Source organism: Aquarana catesbeiana, linkage group LG03 (genome assembly GCF_042186555.1).
Source record: "Aquarana catesbeiana isolate 2022-GZ linkage group LG03, ASM4218655v1, whole genome shotgun sequence".
NCBI classification, from domain to species: domain Eukaryota; kingdom Metazoa; phylum Chordata; class Amphibia; order Anura; family Ranidae; genus Aquarana; species Aquarana catesbeiana.
In genome coordinates, this window is record NC_133326.1 from 630,759,440 (window position 1) to 630,776,816 (window position 17,377).

At 43.4% G+C, this 17,377-nt stretch overlaps 1 protein-coding gene across 1 annotated transcript in view; it reads left to right on the plus strand.

Moving 5' to 3' along the window:
- LOC141133220 (adhesion G protein-coupled receptor E3-like) overlaps window positions 1-17,377 on the plus strand; it is a 247,337-nt gene that overhangs the window by 159,962 nt on the left and 69,998 nt on the right. Inside the window, exons 4-5 of the mRNA XM_073622459.1 lie at window positions 678-761; window positions 5,103-5,289. Coding sequence (XP_073478560.1) covers window positions 678-761; window positions 5,103-5,289 — 271 coding nt within the window. The remainder of the gene's footprint in view (window positions 1-677; window positions 762-5,102; window positions 5,290-17,377) is intronic.

A 17,377-nucleotide genomic window follows, 5' to 3' on the forward strand; every position in this document is an offset into this window, starting at 1 on the left:
AACTGGAACTTTTCTAATATGTCTTTATAGTTTGTCTAAAATTACAGTAAAAATCCATAATCTTCATCCCTTTAACTAGTATTGGTAAACAAACTTAAAGTGTTACTAAACCCAGAACCTGCAATCTTTATATCTGGTCACTCACAGTACACAGAACATGGAAATGCATCTATTTTAGTAACTATAAACTGCTAAATACCTTTTTTCATCAGAAGTATATCGCAGTCTTGTGACTTCTATCAGTTCCTAGTTAAGCTTGTTGGTGGAGTTTTCATTTTCCCCGACCCTCTATCTGGACAGTGCTGATTGGCCCTGTGCTGATCACATGCACTCTCCCAAGAAAAAATAAAAACTCTCTCGCAATACACACCAAATTGAGTATGTGCAGCCAGACTCCTAATGCTGTGTTCTATCAGGAAATGGGTTGGAGTCAGTTAAAGAAAAAGAGGATCAGAGAGACAGGATAACACAGCCTTTACACACAATGCAGAGGATTAACCCCTTAGGTTCTACAGTGAGTATAACATACAGTGGTGTGGTATAATACACCTGATGATTATGCTAATTTTATAGCAGCTGTCTGGCACTATTCAGCTGAATTTTTAAAACTCTACTGTATCAATCTCTACCTGTCTGTGATTGAGGAGGGCAGCTTTGACTTTTATCTCTTTTTTTAGGATCCATTTTGCTCTGTGCTTGATGTCCCGTTTAGTTTTCTGAATGATTCCTGCCAAAACAATACCCGTAACATCACTAAAGAGGTGGGGACATACAGTATGTGTGTGTGTTTGTGGGGGATATGCAGAGTTGAATTTTAAAGCACCTTTTATGGAATAATATGAATAATTCTATGCACTTTTGTTCGTATTCTAGTGGTTTGGCTAGCAGACCATATTAAAGTCATACAAAAGCTTTTGTGTTATTTAAAACAGCAGTTTAGATAATGTAGAGATGTCAATCAAAAGAAGCAACATTTTAAGCTTATTTAAAATGATGAACGCATTCTTTGAGTAGGAGACAGATTATTGTGCCTATGAGATTATCTGGGGCCCTTTATTTGAAAAAAAAAATGTTTTTGGTTGAAGGAAATTTTATTTACAGACACTTTTATGTACAGTGGTGAATTCTGGATTAGGCACCCCAGGCTATGGCCTAGGGTGCCACAACCACTAGTGGTGGTACTATGCATCTCAGACTGTTTTTTCTGTACTCCTGCCATCCCACTTATTTATGGAGCCTGCTCACTTATGGAGCCATATCGCTGACAGACCTCCTAACCCCCTTGCCTTTTTTTATATAAGCTTTATTTGTATATGCAGATTGCATGAAAAAACAACATAGTTAGAAAAAGTTTAAAAGAATAAACCAGCTCAAATAAGCAACAACCATGGTATACATCATAAGGTCCGATTGACCGTCCAACATGGAGGGTCCTGAAGCATGGAGAGCAAAATAACCAATACTGTATATATGAACAATATATCAATAATATACTGCTCCGAACCCATCTACATATCTTTGCAGCAACTCTGACCAGATATTAGCCATTGAATACAAGGAATGACAGCCAAGTGAGCAGGCGTAGACAAAGAAGGGACAGGGAGTGAAAAGGAAGAGGGAAGGGGGAATAAGGAAGAGGAACAAGAATACCAAAGGTAGCACTCCATTATAATATTGGTTCTATCTTAAATCACAAAAGAACAAAAGAAGATTCAGTGGATCAGATCAGGCTGTCTCTAATAGTGGAACTCCCAAAGTTCAAGTGGGTCTAGCGGGGTCTTGCCAGTACAGTGAATCTATATGGCCCAAATACTATAGAATTTATCGTAGTGGCCTTTGCATGTCGCCATCCATTCCTCCGCTGCCATTATGTTATTCACCATGAAGATCCAGTCTGCCCGGCTTGGAATTTGGGTCCTCTTCCAGTATACTAGAATAAGTCGTCTAGCCGCATTTAAAAGGTTGGGTAACACCGACTTGCAATAATGGCTAAGAGGGATGGTGGGAACATGAAGCAAAAGCTCCATTGGGGAGTCAGGTAGATCAACATCTAAAATTACTTTTATTTGAGATCTGTTGTCTTGTCAGTAGGGTTGTAGTTTGGGGCACTCCCACCAAATGTGTAGGAATGTACCCCGATGTCCACACTCCCTCCAGCAAGTATCTGATAGATTTGAGCAAGGCTGGAGGGGCAGGATAGCAATTTAAACTCATTTTTTTGCATTTTCGTATCAACAGAGCTAGAGTGGGTGATGCGATATAAATGATCAAGTTGTGTCACAGTGAACTTGTGTTGCAGGTCTTTCTCTCACTCTCTTATATATCAGCTTTCCTTTGAATAATAAAGCCTGCAACATCTCATACAAAACTGAGATGGAATGTGGGATCATGGTAGGGGCCATGCAAAGCTTCTCAAAATGAGTGACGGAGGTGGGTGAGCGAATGGCTTGGGGCAAACTATGAGCAAAATGTTGGAGCTGCCTGTATTGCCAGTCCTCTAAGGGAAAACGGTCATATTGAGGTCTAAGGGCATCTAACAATAGCAGGCCCTGATCTTGGACAAATCTACCACACCTTGCCTCTCAATCTGCCACCCAAGAGTGAAAAAAGAAGATTTGTTCCCATGGAGTGAAGCAAGGGAAGCCTTCCAGGGGGGCTAGGGGCTAACTGAACCAATTTATTTAAGATATCCCACAAGTGCAGGGCATGAGTAGTGGTCAGAGAGGTGAGCTCAGACAACCCTCTATGTTGCCAGGGTAGCCGGGGCACATGGAATAAGTTGTGACCCGCTAGAAATTTTTCTAAAGAGACCCATCATTTAGTGGAAACACTATAATGCCAGTCCAATATCCGTTGCAGGGCACTCGCCTCATAATATTTGCAGATACTGTGTACATCTAAGCCCCCTATTCGCTTAGATCTTTGCAGTGTGCGAAAAGACAAACGTGGGCTCCACCCATGCCATATGTATTTCAGAAATAGGCTATTAAGGGCCGAGAAGAAATACCTGGGTAAAAAGATATGCACCATTTAAGTAAAAAAGAATCCGGGATAAGACATTTATCTTTAAAACACTGACTCGGCCCAACGACGAAAAGGTTAGTTATAGGTGTATAGCTGAGGGCAGTGGGGAGTGAGATGAACCCCTAAGTATTTTAAGGAAGAGTGACACCAGGTAAAGGAGAACGAGGATTGCAGCCGTGTACGTAATTCTGAAGGCATATTCAAAGACAGAATTTCAAACTTGCTGTAATTGATTTTGAAGTTTGAGAGCAAGCTGAAACCTTGCAGCTCTGCCATGATATTGGGAAGAGAGATCAAGGGATCAGCAACACAAAATAGGACATGCAAAAAAACAAGGAAAACAAAGGCGCCTCTGGGTGCAGACTGTAAAAACAATTTTAATTTAAAAAAGGCAACAACATAGTTTGCACTCACATTTAAGATGAAAATATCAAGCGTATAAAAAGTCCCAAGACTATCAAAAGAGGGGCTGTGAAGTCATCTCTCTCTCTGCCATGGATGCATCATGGATCTGGTTAACAAGCGCTGGATGTAATGACGGCCGACAGCGAGGGGAGACACCAGAGCGAGGCTTGGGAAGCAAGCGTTGGTCCAGGCGAGGGCGGATGACGTCACACCATGTGCGACGCGTTTCTTGAGCCGGTTAGCCGTGAATGGCGTGACGGCTGCGCTCTTTCTTCAAGCTGATAGGCAGGGGGCTGGAGATCTTTTATCGTTATCTTTTTCATTTATCCTTTTATTAATTAATTTTTTTATCTATCTTATTCTCTATGCCATCCGTCACTTGTATATTAGTCTTCTTGGCCAGAGTACACTTTCTTTCTCCCCCTGCCGTCATTCCCCGCCCCTCTTTCTTTTCCTCACTCGTTCAGCCATTCCCTCCCCTTTTGTCTATCTCCCGCCCCATCCTCCTCCCATTATCTTCCTATATATTGCTCTCCAGCCCCCTGCCTATCAGCTTGAAGAAAGAGCGCAGCCGTCACGCCATTCACGGCTAGCCGGCTCAAGAAACGCGTCGCACATGGTGTGACGTCATCCGCCCTCACCTGGACCAACGCTTGCTTCCCAAGCCTCGCTCTGGTGTCTCCCCTCGCAGTCGGCCGTCATTACATCCAGTGCTTGTTAACCAGATCGATGATGCATCCATGGCAGAGAGAGATGACTTCACAGCCCCTCTTTTGATAGTCTTGGGACTTTTTACACGCTTAATATTTTCATCTTAAATGTGAATGCAAACTATGTTGTTGCCTTTTTTAAATTAAAATTGTTTTTACAGTCTGCACCCAGAGGCGCCTCTGTTTTCCTTGTTTTTTTGCAGTATCTGTTTGGGACTTCTGTTTTCATTCCCACAGGAAGGCTGCCCTGCATGTGGACTTTACACACCATCTCCATATATCACCACTGGTGTACCACAATATGGACAATTTGACTTGTAACTTTTCATTAACTTTTATTATACTCTGACACCAGGAGTTCTTACTGTGTATAGTGCTATACCATTTGGATTGTGCCTTTAATTCCTTGCGCCTAACACTTGTATTAGAAAATAGGACATCATTTGCATAGGCGGGTAGCTTATGTTCCCCTGTCCCTACACAAAATCCTTTAATGTCAGGATTTAAGCGTACCTTGTTAAGCAATGGTTCGAGGGTGGGCGTGAAAATGAGAGGGGAGAATGGGCATCCTTGTCTTGTTCCATTATAGATGGGGAACATATCGGAAAGGACTCTGTTCACCTTAACCTGAGCCTCCAGAGAGGCATACAGTGACACTATCCAGGAGAGCATGTTGGGGCCAAGGCCTAACCTAGTCAGGACCACTCGAAGGTAAACCCAATCCACCCGGTCAAATGCCTTTTTGGGGTCTGTGGAGAGCAGGAGATAGTGTACTACCCCCTTGCCTTTTAATGAGGACAATGTCTTATAATGTCTACACATGAGCTGTCCACTGCCAAGGCTGCCTAGCCTTTCTTACATTATATGCTTTATATAGTGAATGTTCACCAAAGTATTTCAGGCAAATGTCAGGCTTATTGACAGTTTAACCAGTGATAAATATGTATGTCTGTTGTATTACAGAAAGCAAAGGAAGAACTCAAGCAGACCGCAGAAAATCTCAGTCAGTCTCTCGCAAACTACAGTGTCATTGCTAAAAATGTCCAAAGAGGGAGATTCATTACAGCATTTTTACAGAGTGTGGAAAGAGTTGTGCTCATATCATTTTTGGAGGCACCAAGAAACCAGCATATCAACACCTCTGAATTAGGTAAAGATGATGCACAATGTTGGGCTTAAATTTATGGAATGTTAAGGTCTATTTAGTGGGGGCAGAGCAAGCACAAGTTGGATTTAGGAATATAAGTAGGCCTGTTTTTACAGGCATAGGTGCAACAAGCATTCTCATAAACTGTATTATATTGTGAGTAGTAGTTCAAACACTAGGTGGTAGTTATATTATATTGTTCTCTCTGGTGGAATTACATAGTTATGATATTTTCTGTCTCTGCGCTCCTGTCATTTTCCAATAAAATAAGAGATATGCAGATATGAGTCCAGCACCATGTTGAGTGGTAGGAGTCATATGTTGTATTTGCAGCAACTTTCCAACAAAGGGGATTCAAGAAAAATATCTTGGTCAATATTTGTGCAGTGAAATAACCCTATATATTTGCAAAAAGATTTGTCAGCTCTAATGAAACTCTAAATTATTATTACTATTTTTTTGTAATAACTTTACCGTACTCAGGTGTGGGCATGGAAAAAAATAATTGTTTTTGTGTGATAAAGGTAACTGCATGCAATATGCTGACATTACTTTGTGAACTAGAATCAAGAGTTTAGTCTCTTTTGTTGTCCTGTTCAGCTGTGTTCAAGATAAGTCCTGTGTAAGCTAAAATGTGTAACTGACACAAGGCTATGGACTCCTTGTGTGACAATGTTCATTGGCATACCGTGGAACTTGTGACATCAGAATTCCTGATAATGGGGTCCAAGAGGGTGGCAGAATGGAGGTCGGGACTAATAGTAGTGCACCACCGTTAATGGTGGGTGTGGCATAATTGAGCTAACATTGGGAGGGGCTTAAAACCTGAGCCTACGTACATAGTGCAGGAATCAGAAGTATTTAACGTACATAATGCAGAGGTTTTGGTTGGGTAACATACATACTGCAAGGTTCCAGGTTGAGTAACGTACAGTCAGGGCCATAAATATTGGGACATTGACACAATTGTAATCTTTTTGGCTCTATACACCACCACAATGGATTTGAAATGAAACGAACAAGATGTGCTTTAACTGCAGACTTTCAGCTTTAATTTGAGAGTATTTACATCCAAATCAGGTGAACGGTGTAGGAATTACAACAGTTTGTATATGTGCCTCCCACTTTTTAAGGGACCAAAAGTAATGGGACAATTGGCTGCTCAGCTGTTCCTTGGCCAGGTGTGAGTTATTCCCTCATTATCCCATTTACAAGGAGCAGATAAAAGGTCCAGAGTTCATTTCAAGTGTGCTTTTTGCATTTGGAATCTGTTGCTGTCAACTCTCAATATGAGATCCAAAGAGCTGTCACTATCAGAGCCTCAAAAACAGGAAAGCCAGATTAGAGTTTGCCAAACAACATCTAAAAAAGCCTTCACAGTTCTGGAACAACATCCTATGGACAGATGAGACCAAGATCAACTTGTACCAGAGTGATGGGGAAGAGAAGAGTATGGAGAAGGAAAGGAACTGCTCATGATCCAAAGCATACCACCTCATCAGTGAAGCATGGTGGTGCTAGTGTCATGGCGTGGGAATGTATGGCTGCCAATGGAACTGGTTCTTTTGTATTTATTGATGATGTGACTGCTGACAAAACCAGCAGGATGAATTCTGAAGTGTTTCGGGCAATATTATCTGCTCATATTCAGCAAAATGCTTCAGAACTCATTGGACGGCGCTTCACAGTGCAGATGGACAATGACCCGAAGCATACTGCGAAAGCAACCAAAGAGTTTTTTAAGGGAAAGAAGTGGAATGTTATGCAATGGCCAAGTCAATCACCTGACCTGAATCCGATTGAGCATGCATTTCACTTGCTGAAGACAAAACTGAAGGGAAAATGCCCCAAGAACAAGCAGGAACTAAAGACAGTTGCAGTAGAGGCCTGGCAGAGCATCACCAGGGATGAAACCCAGCATCTGGTGATGTCTGTCTATGCGTTCCAGACTTCAGGCTGTAATTGACTGCAAAGGATTTGCAACCAAGTATTAAAAAGTGAAAGTTTGATGGATGATTGTTAATCTGTCCCATTACTTTTGGTCCCTTAAAAAGTGGGAGGCACATATAAACTGTTGTAATTCCTACACCGTTCACCTGATTTGGATGTAAATACCCTCAAATTAAAGCTGAAAGTCTGCAGTTTAAGCACATCTTGGTCATTTCATTTCAAAGCCATTGTGGTGGTGTATAGAGTCAAAAAGATTAGAATTGTGTCGATGCCCCAATATTTATGGACCTGACTGTACATAGTATTGGGACTTGGGGTGGGTAATGTACAGGGATCAGGTGTGTAATATACAGAGTGTGGCGGTCAGGACTAGCTAAAGCACACAGTGCATTTGCCAGGTGTATATAACATATACAGTGGGGCAAAAAAGTATTTAGTCAGCCACCAATTGTGCAAGTTCTCCCACTTAAAAAGATGAGAGAGGCCTGTAATTGTCATGCAAAAGAACCAATTGCATGCCGGCTGTATGCTGGAAGGATCAATGTCCAAACAGCAATCCCATAATGGTGGGCTCCTATGTAAGACCCTTAGGGTATGTGGGTCCTGTGAGGGGTGCCTTCCCCTGTCAGTGTTGCCAGCAGCCTTGGACATTGATCCATCGGGCATACAGCCGGCATGCAATTGGTTCTTTTGAATGTTTTTGTTCCCTAGTTGGCTCATCTACTATAACTCCTGATACCGGCAACTCTACGTATACACTAGTTTTACATAGCCCTGGTCTGGCATTTACGAAAATCACGGTATTTAACCCCAGGGGCTATGGGTCCTATCTGAACACAGAGTCCTTCCTTTTGGAATTCATGTATGCACAGAATATCCACAGCTCTCTAACCCCTGATGAAGGTACCAGAATACCAGAAACGCGTCGGGTATCGGGGTACATTACCCTTGTGAGAGTACATCTATTTTTTGTCACCCTATACATATTCTCAGTTTTGATTGTATATATACTATGGAATGATTTTCTAGTTTGTATGTTAAAGACGCTTTCACGTCTTTTTTAACCATATTAATAAAATTTATTTTTTTATTACTCAAAGAGTTGGTGGCCTGTTAAAGTCCCAAACATAGGGGGATTTCTTTTTCTATGCATGGAGGAATGGGCCAAAATACCAGCAACAGTGTGTGACAACCTTGTGAAGACTTACAGAAAACTTTTGACCTCTGTCATTGCCAACAACAGATATATAACAAAGTATTGAGATGAACTTTTGATATTGACCAAATACTTATTTTCCACCATAATTTGCAAATAAATTCTTTCAAAAATCAGACAATGTGATTGTCTGGATTTGTTTCAACATTTTGTCTCTCATAGTTGAGGTATACCTATGATGACAATTACAGGCCTCTCATCTTTTTAAGTGGGAGAACTTGCACAATTGGTGGCTGACTAAATACTTTTTTGCCCCACTGTATAGACAGGGGTTGTAGCCTTCCCCTACCCTACTATAGAAATACATTTTAATTCTCTCTGTATTGCTGTTAGAGAGTTCCCTTTACTTTCAGTCTGGTAAAACCATTGTCAAAATCTCTTTACTGGAGCTCTGGATAGCAGTAAACTCTCAACAGGGGTTCCAATCATTCCTCACTTAAAGTTAGACGTACACTTTAACGTGAACCTGTTGGTTTTCTCTAAATGGGCAAAGCGCAGATAAATTTTAACCACCTCTCTACCGGCCACTGTATATATACTTCCTGGTAGGGAGGTGGCTATAACGGGATCATGGCTGAGGTTACAGACACGATACTGGTGTCATTTTTTTCAGCAGGCGATTCTCTTTTTAAGTAAAAGTATTCCCGAGTGGCTAAGCAGCCGCTGGAATACTTTTACAAAGAGCGGAAGGGGGTCACACCCCCTTCCGCTGCCATCACCGGGCTCTTCCAAGCGATCGGGAAGCCCAGGTGGGATCCAACCGGTGGCATCCCTCTCTGGCCACACAGTGAGAGGAACTGAAGCTGTTCCTCCCATTGTGTGACATCAGGACCGGCAAGCATTGACGATGTTGTCCCTTCTGGTTCCGGCTCTTCGTTGCTCTGGGGCTAGGGCAGTAGCTGTTTAGACCAGTCTGTGTCATGATCAGCTCCATTGGAGCTCAAAGGAGAAATGGCGGGTCTAATGGACCCCCCATCTCTCCATAAAGAGTAGCTGTCATTGCTATTGCCGTCAAAGGAATGTTTACATTCCTTTTGACAGCAATAAAAGTGATCAAAAATATATATTTTTTAAAATCACTGCAAAAATAAATAAGATAAAACAAAATAAATAATTAAAAAAAATAAATAATTTTAAAGTGCCCTGCCACCCCGTGCTCTCACACAGCGGCGAATGCATAAACAGTGATCGCAACACACATGTGAGGTATCACCGTGATTGTCGGAGTGAGAGCAATAATTCTAGCACCAGACCTCCTCCCCTTATCATAGTTTGTCGCCATTCCATGAGCGCGCCATGTTAAAGCTTGACATGTTAGGTATCTATTTATTCAGCATAACATCATCTTTCACATTATCCAAAACAATTGGGCTAACTTTACTGTTTTGTTTTGTTTTAATTCATTAACCACTTCAGCCCCGGAAGGATTTCCCCCTTAATGACCAGAGCATTATTTGTGATACGACACTGCGCCGCTTTAACTGACAATTGCACGGTCGTGTGACGCTGTACCCAAACAAAATTGATGTCCTTTTTTTCCCACAAATAGAGTTTTCTTTTGGTGGTATTTGATCACCTCTGCGTTTTTTTTATTTCAAGAGATTTTTATTTTGAGAAAAAGCAGTTATACAAAACAGAATTATACTTTGTCAAGTACAGGCATTAAGGAACAGAGCATTGTCTAAACAGTAAATACTGAAACAGTTGCCTTCAGCATGGACTACCTGTGGTCAAGGTTTCCAGGGCTCAGTAAATAGTCTAGCACAAAAAAGGGTGTCAGAGAAAGCTATATTCTGCCACTCATGTGACATTCCTCTACCCGGCACCCCACATGGGAGCACACTGTGCCCGGGCGAGGAACCCCCAAAGGAACTCGAAGGTCCGAGCTCTCCCTATGAAATCTCATACCCCACTAAGATTACATCTCTGAGAGCCGAGTGGTAAAGTAGAGCTACAGGGGGAAAGGGAATTGAGCAATTCCTTGCTCAACTACTGTGGTTGACACTGAAAATTAAATTAACAAAACTGAGCAAACAAAGTAACCATGTAACTGAAATAATACCAAGGTCTACAGGAGACCTGAAGAAGAGAGAATGGTAGGAAGGAAGAAAGAAAGAAAAGGAGGGAGGGGAGGGGGTGGGGGTGGAACATCACTCGTGCGTTAAGGGTATGCTTTATGTGGGTCTATTAGGAGGACCTAAGGCTACTCCTACCAATCGAGCCCATGGATTCCAGATACCCTCAAATTTCTTCACAGTGTCCTGGACTATACTAGTGAGTTTTTCCTGGGACATTATTCAGGATATTTTTCTTTTGGCTGCTGGGAGAGATACTCAGACATTGTGCCCTTGAGTTGACAACCTCTGAAACAGAGAGGTTCAGCCGTTGGATAGATTGAGGCCAGTCTCGGTGTATAGTACCATCTGGAGATCACTTTCAGGCTGGCCTCCACTAAAGTGGTATTGAGGACACCCTGGAAGGATCTGAAACAGGATCTCTGCCAATCTTCCAAATTCCAATTAAAGCGGAGCTCGGACTCCCAAGCCTCCATAAAAGTCGTTTTTGAGCCTGGCGATGTAAGTGACGAATAGATCACCAAGATCCCACCCCTCTGGTCTCTGGCCTGACCACACCACATTTCCTAGTCAGAAAATTTTGGGGGGAAATCTTTGTTTTTACATAGCGATTGCAAGAAATGGGAGATTTGGCTGAACCGAAAGGTTTCGGATAAGGGCATGTCTAGCGTTTTTGGTGCAGTGCTTTAGAGTGAAGGGGCCTGTGGCTGTGAAAAATTGTCCGATCCTGTACAGGCCTTTATCTACCCACCACTTGAAGGCCATAACATATTTTTTCCCGGAGGGAAGTCTGGGTTATTATAAATATGAGTGAGGGGTTTGTATGCCGAAACTAATGCTTTTGAAGAGCGTAAGGAGTCCCATAGAGCGAAGGAGTGGGAAAGGGTCAGGGCCAGTATAGAGGGTCTGTTTCTTGGGGGTATCCAGAGGAGGATGTCTAGCGTGAAGTTAGGAACTGCCTGTTTTTCTATTGCAACCCAATCAGGTTTTTCGGAACTAAAATAAACTGTTGACATTTGGGCCATTCTGGCAGCTTGGTAGTATTTGTAAAGGTGGGGTAGACCCAGCCCTCCCTTTTTCCTATGTAGGTAAAGAGTTCTTTGGGGAATTCTGTATCCCGCCTTACCCCAGATGAACTTTAGAAGTTTGCTTTGGAAAGATCTAATATGGTCCTTCCGGAGAGGGATGGGTAAGGCGCAAAACAGATATAGCAATCTGGGAAGTAATGTAATTTTAACTGAATTTACCCTCCCCAACCAAGAAATATTATTACGGGACCAGGTGTTTAGGTCTGTTTCCAGCTTACGATACATGGGAGGATAGTTATGGCCATATAGAGTTTCGGTTTTAGCTCTTAAGTTAATACCTAAGTATTTGATGGAGGAATCGCTCCATTTGAAGGGAAAGTTTTGTCGTAAGAGATTAACAGTCTCGGGTGTTAGTGAGATGTTGAGAGCTTGTGACTTTGAGTAATTAACTTCTAAACCGGACAGTTTGGCAAAGGCATCTAAGGTTTTGCATAAATTGGGAAGAGAGGTTACGGGGGAGGTGAGAGAGAGCAGGACGTCATCCGCGTATAGCCCGCATTTGTGAGTTTGGGAGCTGCAAGTAACTCCCTGGATGTTTGGGTTATGACGAATTGCAATAGCAAGCATTTCAATGGCCATTGCAAATATGATCAACGAGAGTGGGCATCCTTGTCTAGTCCCTTTTTTAATTGTGATGGGTTTTGAGTAATATCCTTGCAGGCGAATACTGGCACTGGGGTTGGAGTAAAGCGCCTGTATCAGTCCGAGAAATCTTTGTCCAAAGCCCCATCTCTCCAACATAGCGAAGATATATGGCCAGGAGACAGTCGAAGGCCTTTTGTAGGTCCAATGACAGGAGCATTCCAGATTGTTTAGGACCTCCCGCCCAATTAGTTTGAAGGATGGAGACCAAGTCTATGACCCGCCTGATTTGGTCTGGGCCTTGTCTACCTGGAATAAAACCCACTTGATCCTTATCTATATAAATATTGATGAAGGAAGCCATGCGATTAGCAAGGATCTTAGTCAAAATTTTGACATGACAGTTAATAAGTGATATAGAGTGATAATTTCCAACATCTTCCGGATTCTTGTCCGGTTTAGGGATCGCTGCAATGTATGCAGTATTAAGTTGTGGATCAAGTGGGTTCCCCTGTGTTTTAGAGTTGAAGAAGTGTGTTAGATGTATGGCTAAGGTGTTGGAGAAGGTCTAGTAATAGGTGTTGGACAGACCGTCCATGCCAGGAGCTGAGCCATTTTTTAGTGATTTTATTACTCCAAGTACCTCTCCCTCCATGAAAGGGGCTTCAAGGCTGTCTCTATGTTCCGCTGAAAGTGATGGAAGAGAGAGACCGCCCAGGAAGGAATCCAGTGTGGTATCCTGCGGAGGAGATTTTGACGATTAAAGGTTGCTATAAAAAACCTGGAAGGCCTCTAAGATTTTGGAGGGATCAGCCGTGGAGCCCTGGCCTGGGATCTTTATTTTTGGCATAGTATGTGATTTAATTTGGGGCGGTAATTTGGCGGCCAGCATGGAACCCACCCTATCCCCTTGGGTATAGAATTTGTGTTTGTTCCAGCAAATTTGTTTTTCGGCCTTAGTTGTCAGTGCTAGGCTGAGCTCCAACCTGGCCTTATCTAGCTGGGATATCGAGAAGGGGGAGGGGTTGGATTTGTGAAGTGTCTGAAGTTTGGAGAATTCAGCCTCTAGGATCTTTATGTCAGCCTCTCTTTCCCTCTTAAGTTGGGAATCTAGTCTGATTAGCTCCCCTCTAATAAAGGCTTTGTGGGCAGCCCATAATGTTGCGGGCAATATGCCCTCGGTTTTGTTTAGGAGGAAATATTCTTTTAAAGATTTGTTCAGCATTGTGACATGGATTGGATCTGTGAGAATGGATTTGTTAAGTCTCCATTGTCCCCTGCCCGACCTGCGGTGGTGTGCGTGTATTTCCATGACAACCAAGGAATGATCAAAGGGACGGACTATGTTTTGACGAGGAGGTGATCAATCCTAGCATAGGAGTTGTGTGGGTGGGAGAAGTGGGTATAGTCCCTTTTTAGTAGGGTTCAATTCCCTCCAGACATCTGCTAACCCATAGGCTTGAATGAGTCTAGCTATTTTAAGGCTTTGTTTGGTAGGGCGGGTAAGCCGATCTGCGGGGGGCCTGGATTTATCCAGCCCTTGATCAAAGGCGGTGTTTGAATCACCACCAAAAATAACTGTACCTTCTAGTGCCGGTGAGAGAGCACTCAGAAGGTTCTGAAAAAAAGAAGCTTGGCCCTTATTAGGGGTATAGTAGGAGACTAGGGAGTAGATCTGTCTGTCTATTTTACCCTTAACTAAGAGAAACCTGCCGTGTGGGTCTTTAATTTCTGCAAGTCAGCTAAAGTTGCAAGTTTTGGCAAACGCTATGGCCACCCCTTTGGACTTATTTTTGGCACTGGCCAGATAAAAATTTGGGTAGTGGGAGTGGAGGAACTTGGGACAGTATTTGGCCGGGAAATGAGTTTCCTGCAGTAAAATAATATCCAGATTGGAAGATTTAAAGAAATTAAAAATTTTACGTCTTTTAACGGGTGAATTTAGGCCCTGAACATTGTGGGTGGCAACCCTTACAGTGCTGGGTGTGGGATCAGCCATGAGACCAGAGAGAGTGAGTGCTACAGAGCCCTCCGTCACTTACCAGTGCTAAGACCTTCGGGAGCCGCGCTGAAAGGGGATGCGGTACCTTGACCACGATAGGAGCCTCCGATCGGGGGGATAAACCTCTGAACTGGGCTGAAATGAAAAAAACCTTTAAGTGATGTTTCGTGAGTTGGGTAAGGAAGGGAGGAGTGAATAAAGACGAGAAAAGGAAAGAGAAGAGAAGGAAGAAATGGAAAAGTTCTCTCCCCCTAGAGCCACATAGAGCCCAGGGAGGAAAGAGGACCTCCCCCATCATCTCACTGTAACACGTGAGAGAAATCGTTGTCAAAAGTCCAACCGCAGTTGGACTTCCTATCCCCCAGAAACCCGCGAGTGACTAAGGGATAGGAGGAGGCACATGCAATCCGCCCTAAATCAGGGCGCCCTACAACCTGTGCTGAATGTTAAATATGATGCTAAAACCAAAGAAGCAAGAACAGGTTATAATAATTGAAACAAAAATATGAGGTTTCCAAACCCTAGATATACCCCATCTTGAGTGCGCCGCTCTCCAGTTCTCTACAGAGCAGAGAGTGGAGGCGTAGCAACGGGGACCTGAGTATGAACAATAGAACAAAAAAATTGAAAAAGAAAGGAAAAAAAAAATGATCAAGCTAGGAGAATTTCAATTTTACTATTGTCCCTTAACAGTGGAGGGACATCAGTGAGTAAAATTGTTCCCAAGGAGAGGGAGAGAGTCAATTTCTTCTATCAGGAAGATAGTCAATAGCAATAGAGATCGACATCAGGAGACACAAAGGATGTTGTGGTAATGTGGTCATGGTGGACCATAGTGGGAAGATCTTCTGGATTTGTTCTTGGTCCATAGAGGATTTGGGGATCCGACCGGATGGGGGCACTTATTGGAGCCAGAGGAGGGGGGGGGTGCTTCCGTTTCCATCTCCTGCAAAATTATCTTTAGGTTGAGTAGTAGCCTCTCTCCTGTTATAAAGCTGGAGAAGGAATGGTTCTGTCCTTTGTGAGAGAACTTGACCGCAAACGGAAAGGCCCATTTGTACTTGATGTCCTTCTGAGCCATAGCAGATAGTAGAGGTTTCAGAGCTCTTCTGCGCTGTATGGTGGAGGGGGAGATATCCGTGTAGATTTGCACTATGTGGCCTTGGCAAAAAACTTGGGAGAGGGTCCAGGCCTGTTTCATGACAGCTTCTTTTACTTCAAAATAATGTGGTTTGGAAATAATGTCCCTAGGGGAACCATCTTTCCTGGGGGGCCCTGTGAACCCGGTCCAGTTCCAGACGTGCTGTTGGAAAGTTTGGGATCAGTTCTTTCATAAGGTCCTGCGTGGCCACTGCGACATCTGTAACTGATTCTGGTGGGCCTCTGATCCTAAAGTTCAGCCTCCGAGATCTGTTCTCCAAATCATCTATGCGGGAGTTTGCTGTATCTAATTGGCCTTGGAGGGATTGAATCAGGTCAGAGTTCTGGTGGGAGACTGCAGCAGTCTGTGCAAGCTTTCCTTCAATGGCGTCCATTCTGGAGCCTATATTCTGCAGGTCCGCTTTGATGTCTCCTGTGATTTTAGCTGCCGTGGCCTCTAGACCCCTTTCAAGGAGATTAGAGAAATTAGAGAAAAGGTCTTCCATCATAAGCTGGGTGCTCTGGGTCGATGGGCTGAGGGGGATAGGAGCAGCATAAATAGATGCCATCGGGCCTGCCGGGGAGAAGGCCTGCTCTCCAAATGTGCGGCTGAGAAGGGACTCTGTGGAGGCCGGAGAGGGAGTCTGAGCCTGCAATCCTGCATTGTGAGGGCCAGGGGTGATGTGGAGAAGGGCAGGGGTCAGCACTGGCCTGTGTTCCGGGGTCACTTCATTGAGGGAAGCATGGAGCCGTGCTGCAACAGCGGCCGCGGCGGCCATCTTGGTACAACCGGCGCGGGTGTAGGCAGCGAATTCGGGGATCAGGCTTCTCCTGTCCCCGGATCCAAGCATATGGGGATGTGCTCCGGTGCTTGGGAGGTTCCTGAGCCGTGTCTGTGGCAGTCGTGCGTGGTCAGAAAGGTTCGCTGGGCGCGCCTGAGATGGTGAGGTGCGGAGCTCCTGGCTCAAGCGGCCATCTCGGAACTCTCGTGCATGCGCACTTCCCACCTCTGCGTTTTTTTATTGTCGAATATGTGTGACATAAAATATTTTAATGACTGCCATTTTATTCTCTAGGGTCTCTGCTTAAAAAATATATATAATGGTTGGGGCTTCTAAGTAATTTACTAGTAAAAAAAAGTAGATTTTTACAAGTATATGAGGAATGTCAGAATTGGCCTGGTATTGAGGTTGTTAAAGCGTAACATTCCCCTCTGGGTGATCTATGTACATTGCAAGGATTATAACAGCCTTTGTTACAGATTCCTACCTTTTGTTATTCTGAAGAAATCCATGTGTGTTTCTCTGGGCCTCTGTGCTAAGTGGGTCTAATGGGAGTGGTCTCCTAATTATCAGTCAGCTGTGGCAGCTGCAGGGCACTAATGAGGAAAGCTGTTGGGCCTGCATCCCTTTAGACGTGTTCCTATGGGAAATATCTCACCAAAAATTACATTTTTGTTGCAGGGGATGCCTGAAATCTGACCTTGTATCTTAGGCAGACTTCTGGAAAAATTGGTGAGCCAATCGCACAAGCAGGAAATTATGTTTCTGGGGAGTGGTCAGTACACATTCTGTGTACAGAACAACTCAATGGAGCCATACTACATTGCATTTACAAAATGGAAAATTCCCTCACAGGGTTTATTTAGCAGCCAAGAAAAATATTCAAAATTGATGATTAAAATTCTTTTATTTTATCAAAAAGCAATTAACAATTTCATGAAAGTTGTAAAAAAATGAGCTCTGGCATTTACATGAAAATAGCATACCCATCAATCATAATGAAACTACACATTGGGGTTATTTACTAATGGCAAATTCACTTTGCACTACAAGTGCAAAGTGCACTTGAAATTGCACTGAAAGTGCACTTGGAAGTGCAGTCGCTGTAGATCCGAGGGGGACATGTAAGGAAAATAAAAAACATCTTTTTTGCTTGCACATGATTGAATGATAAAATCAGCAGAGCTTCCCCTCAGATTTACAGCGACTGCACTTCCAAGTGCACTTTCAGTGCCGTTTCAAGTGCATATTGCACT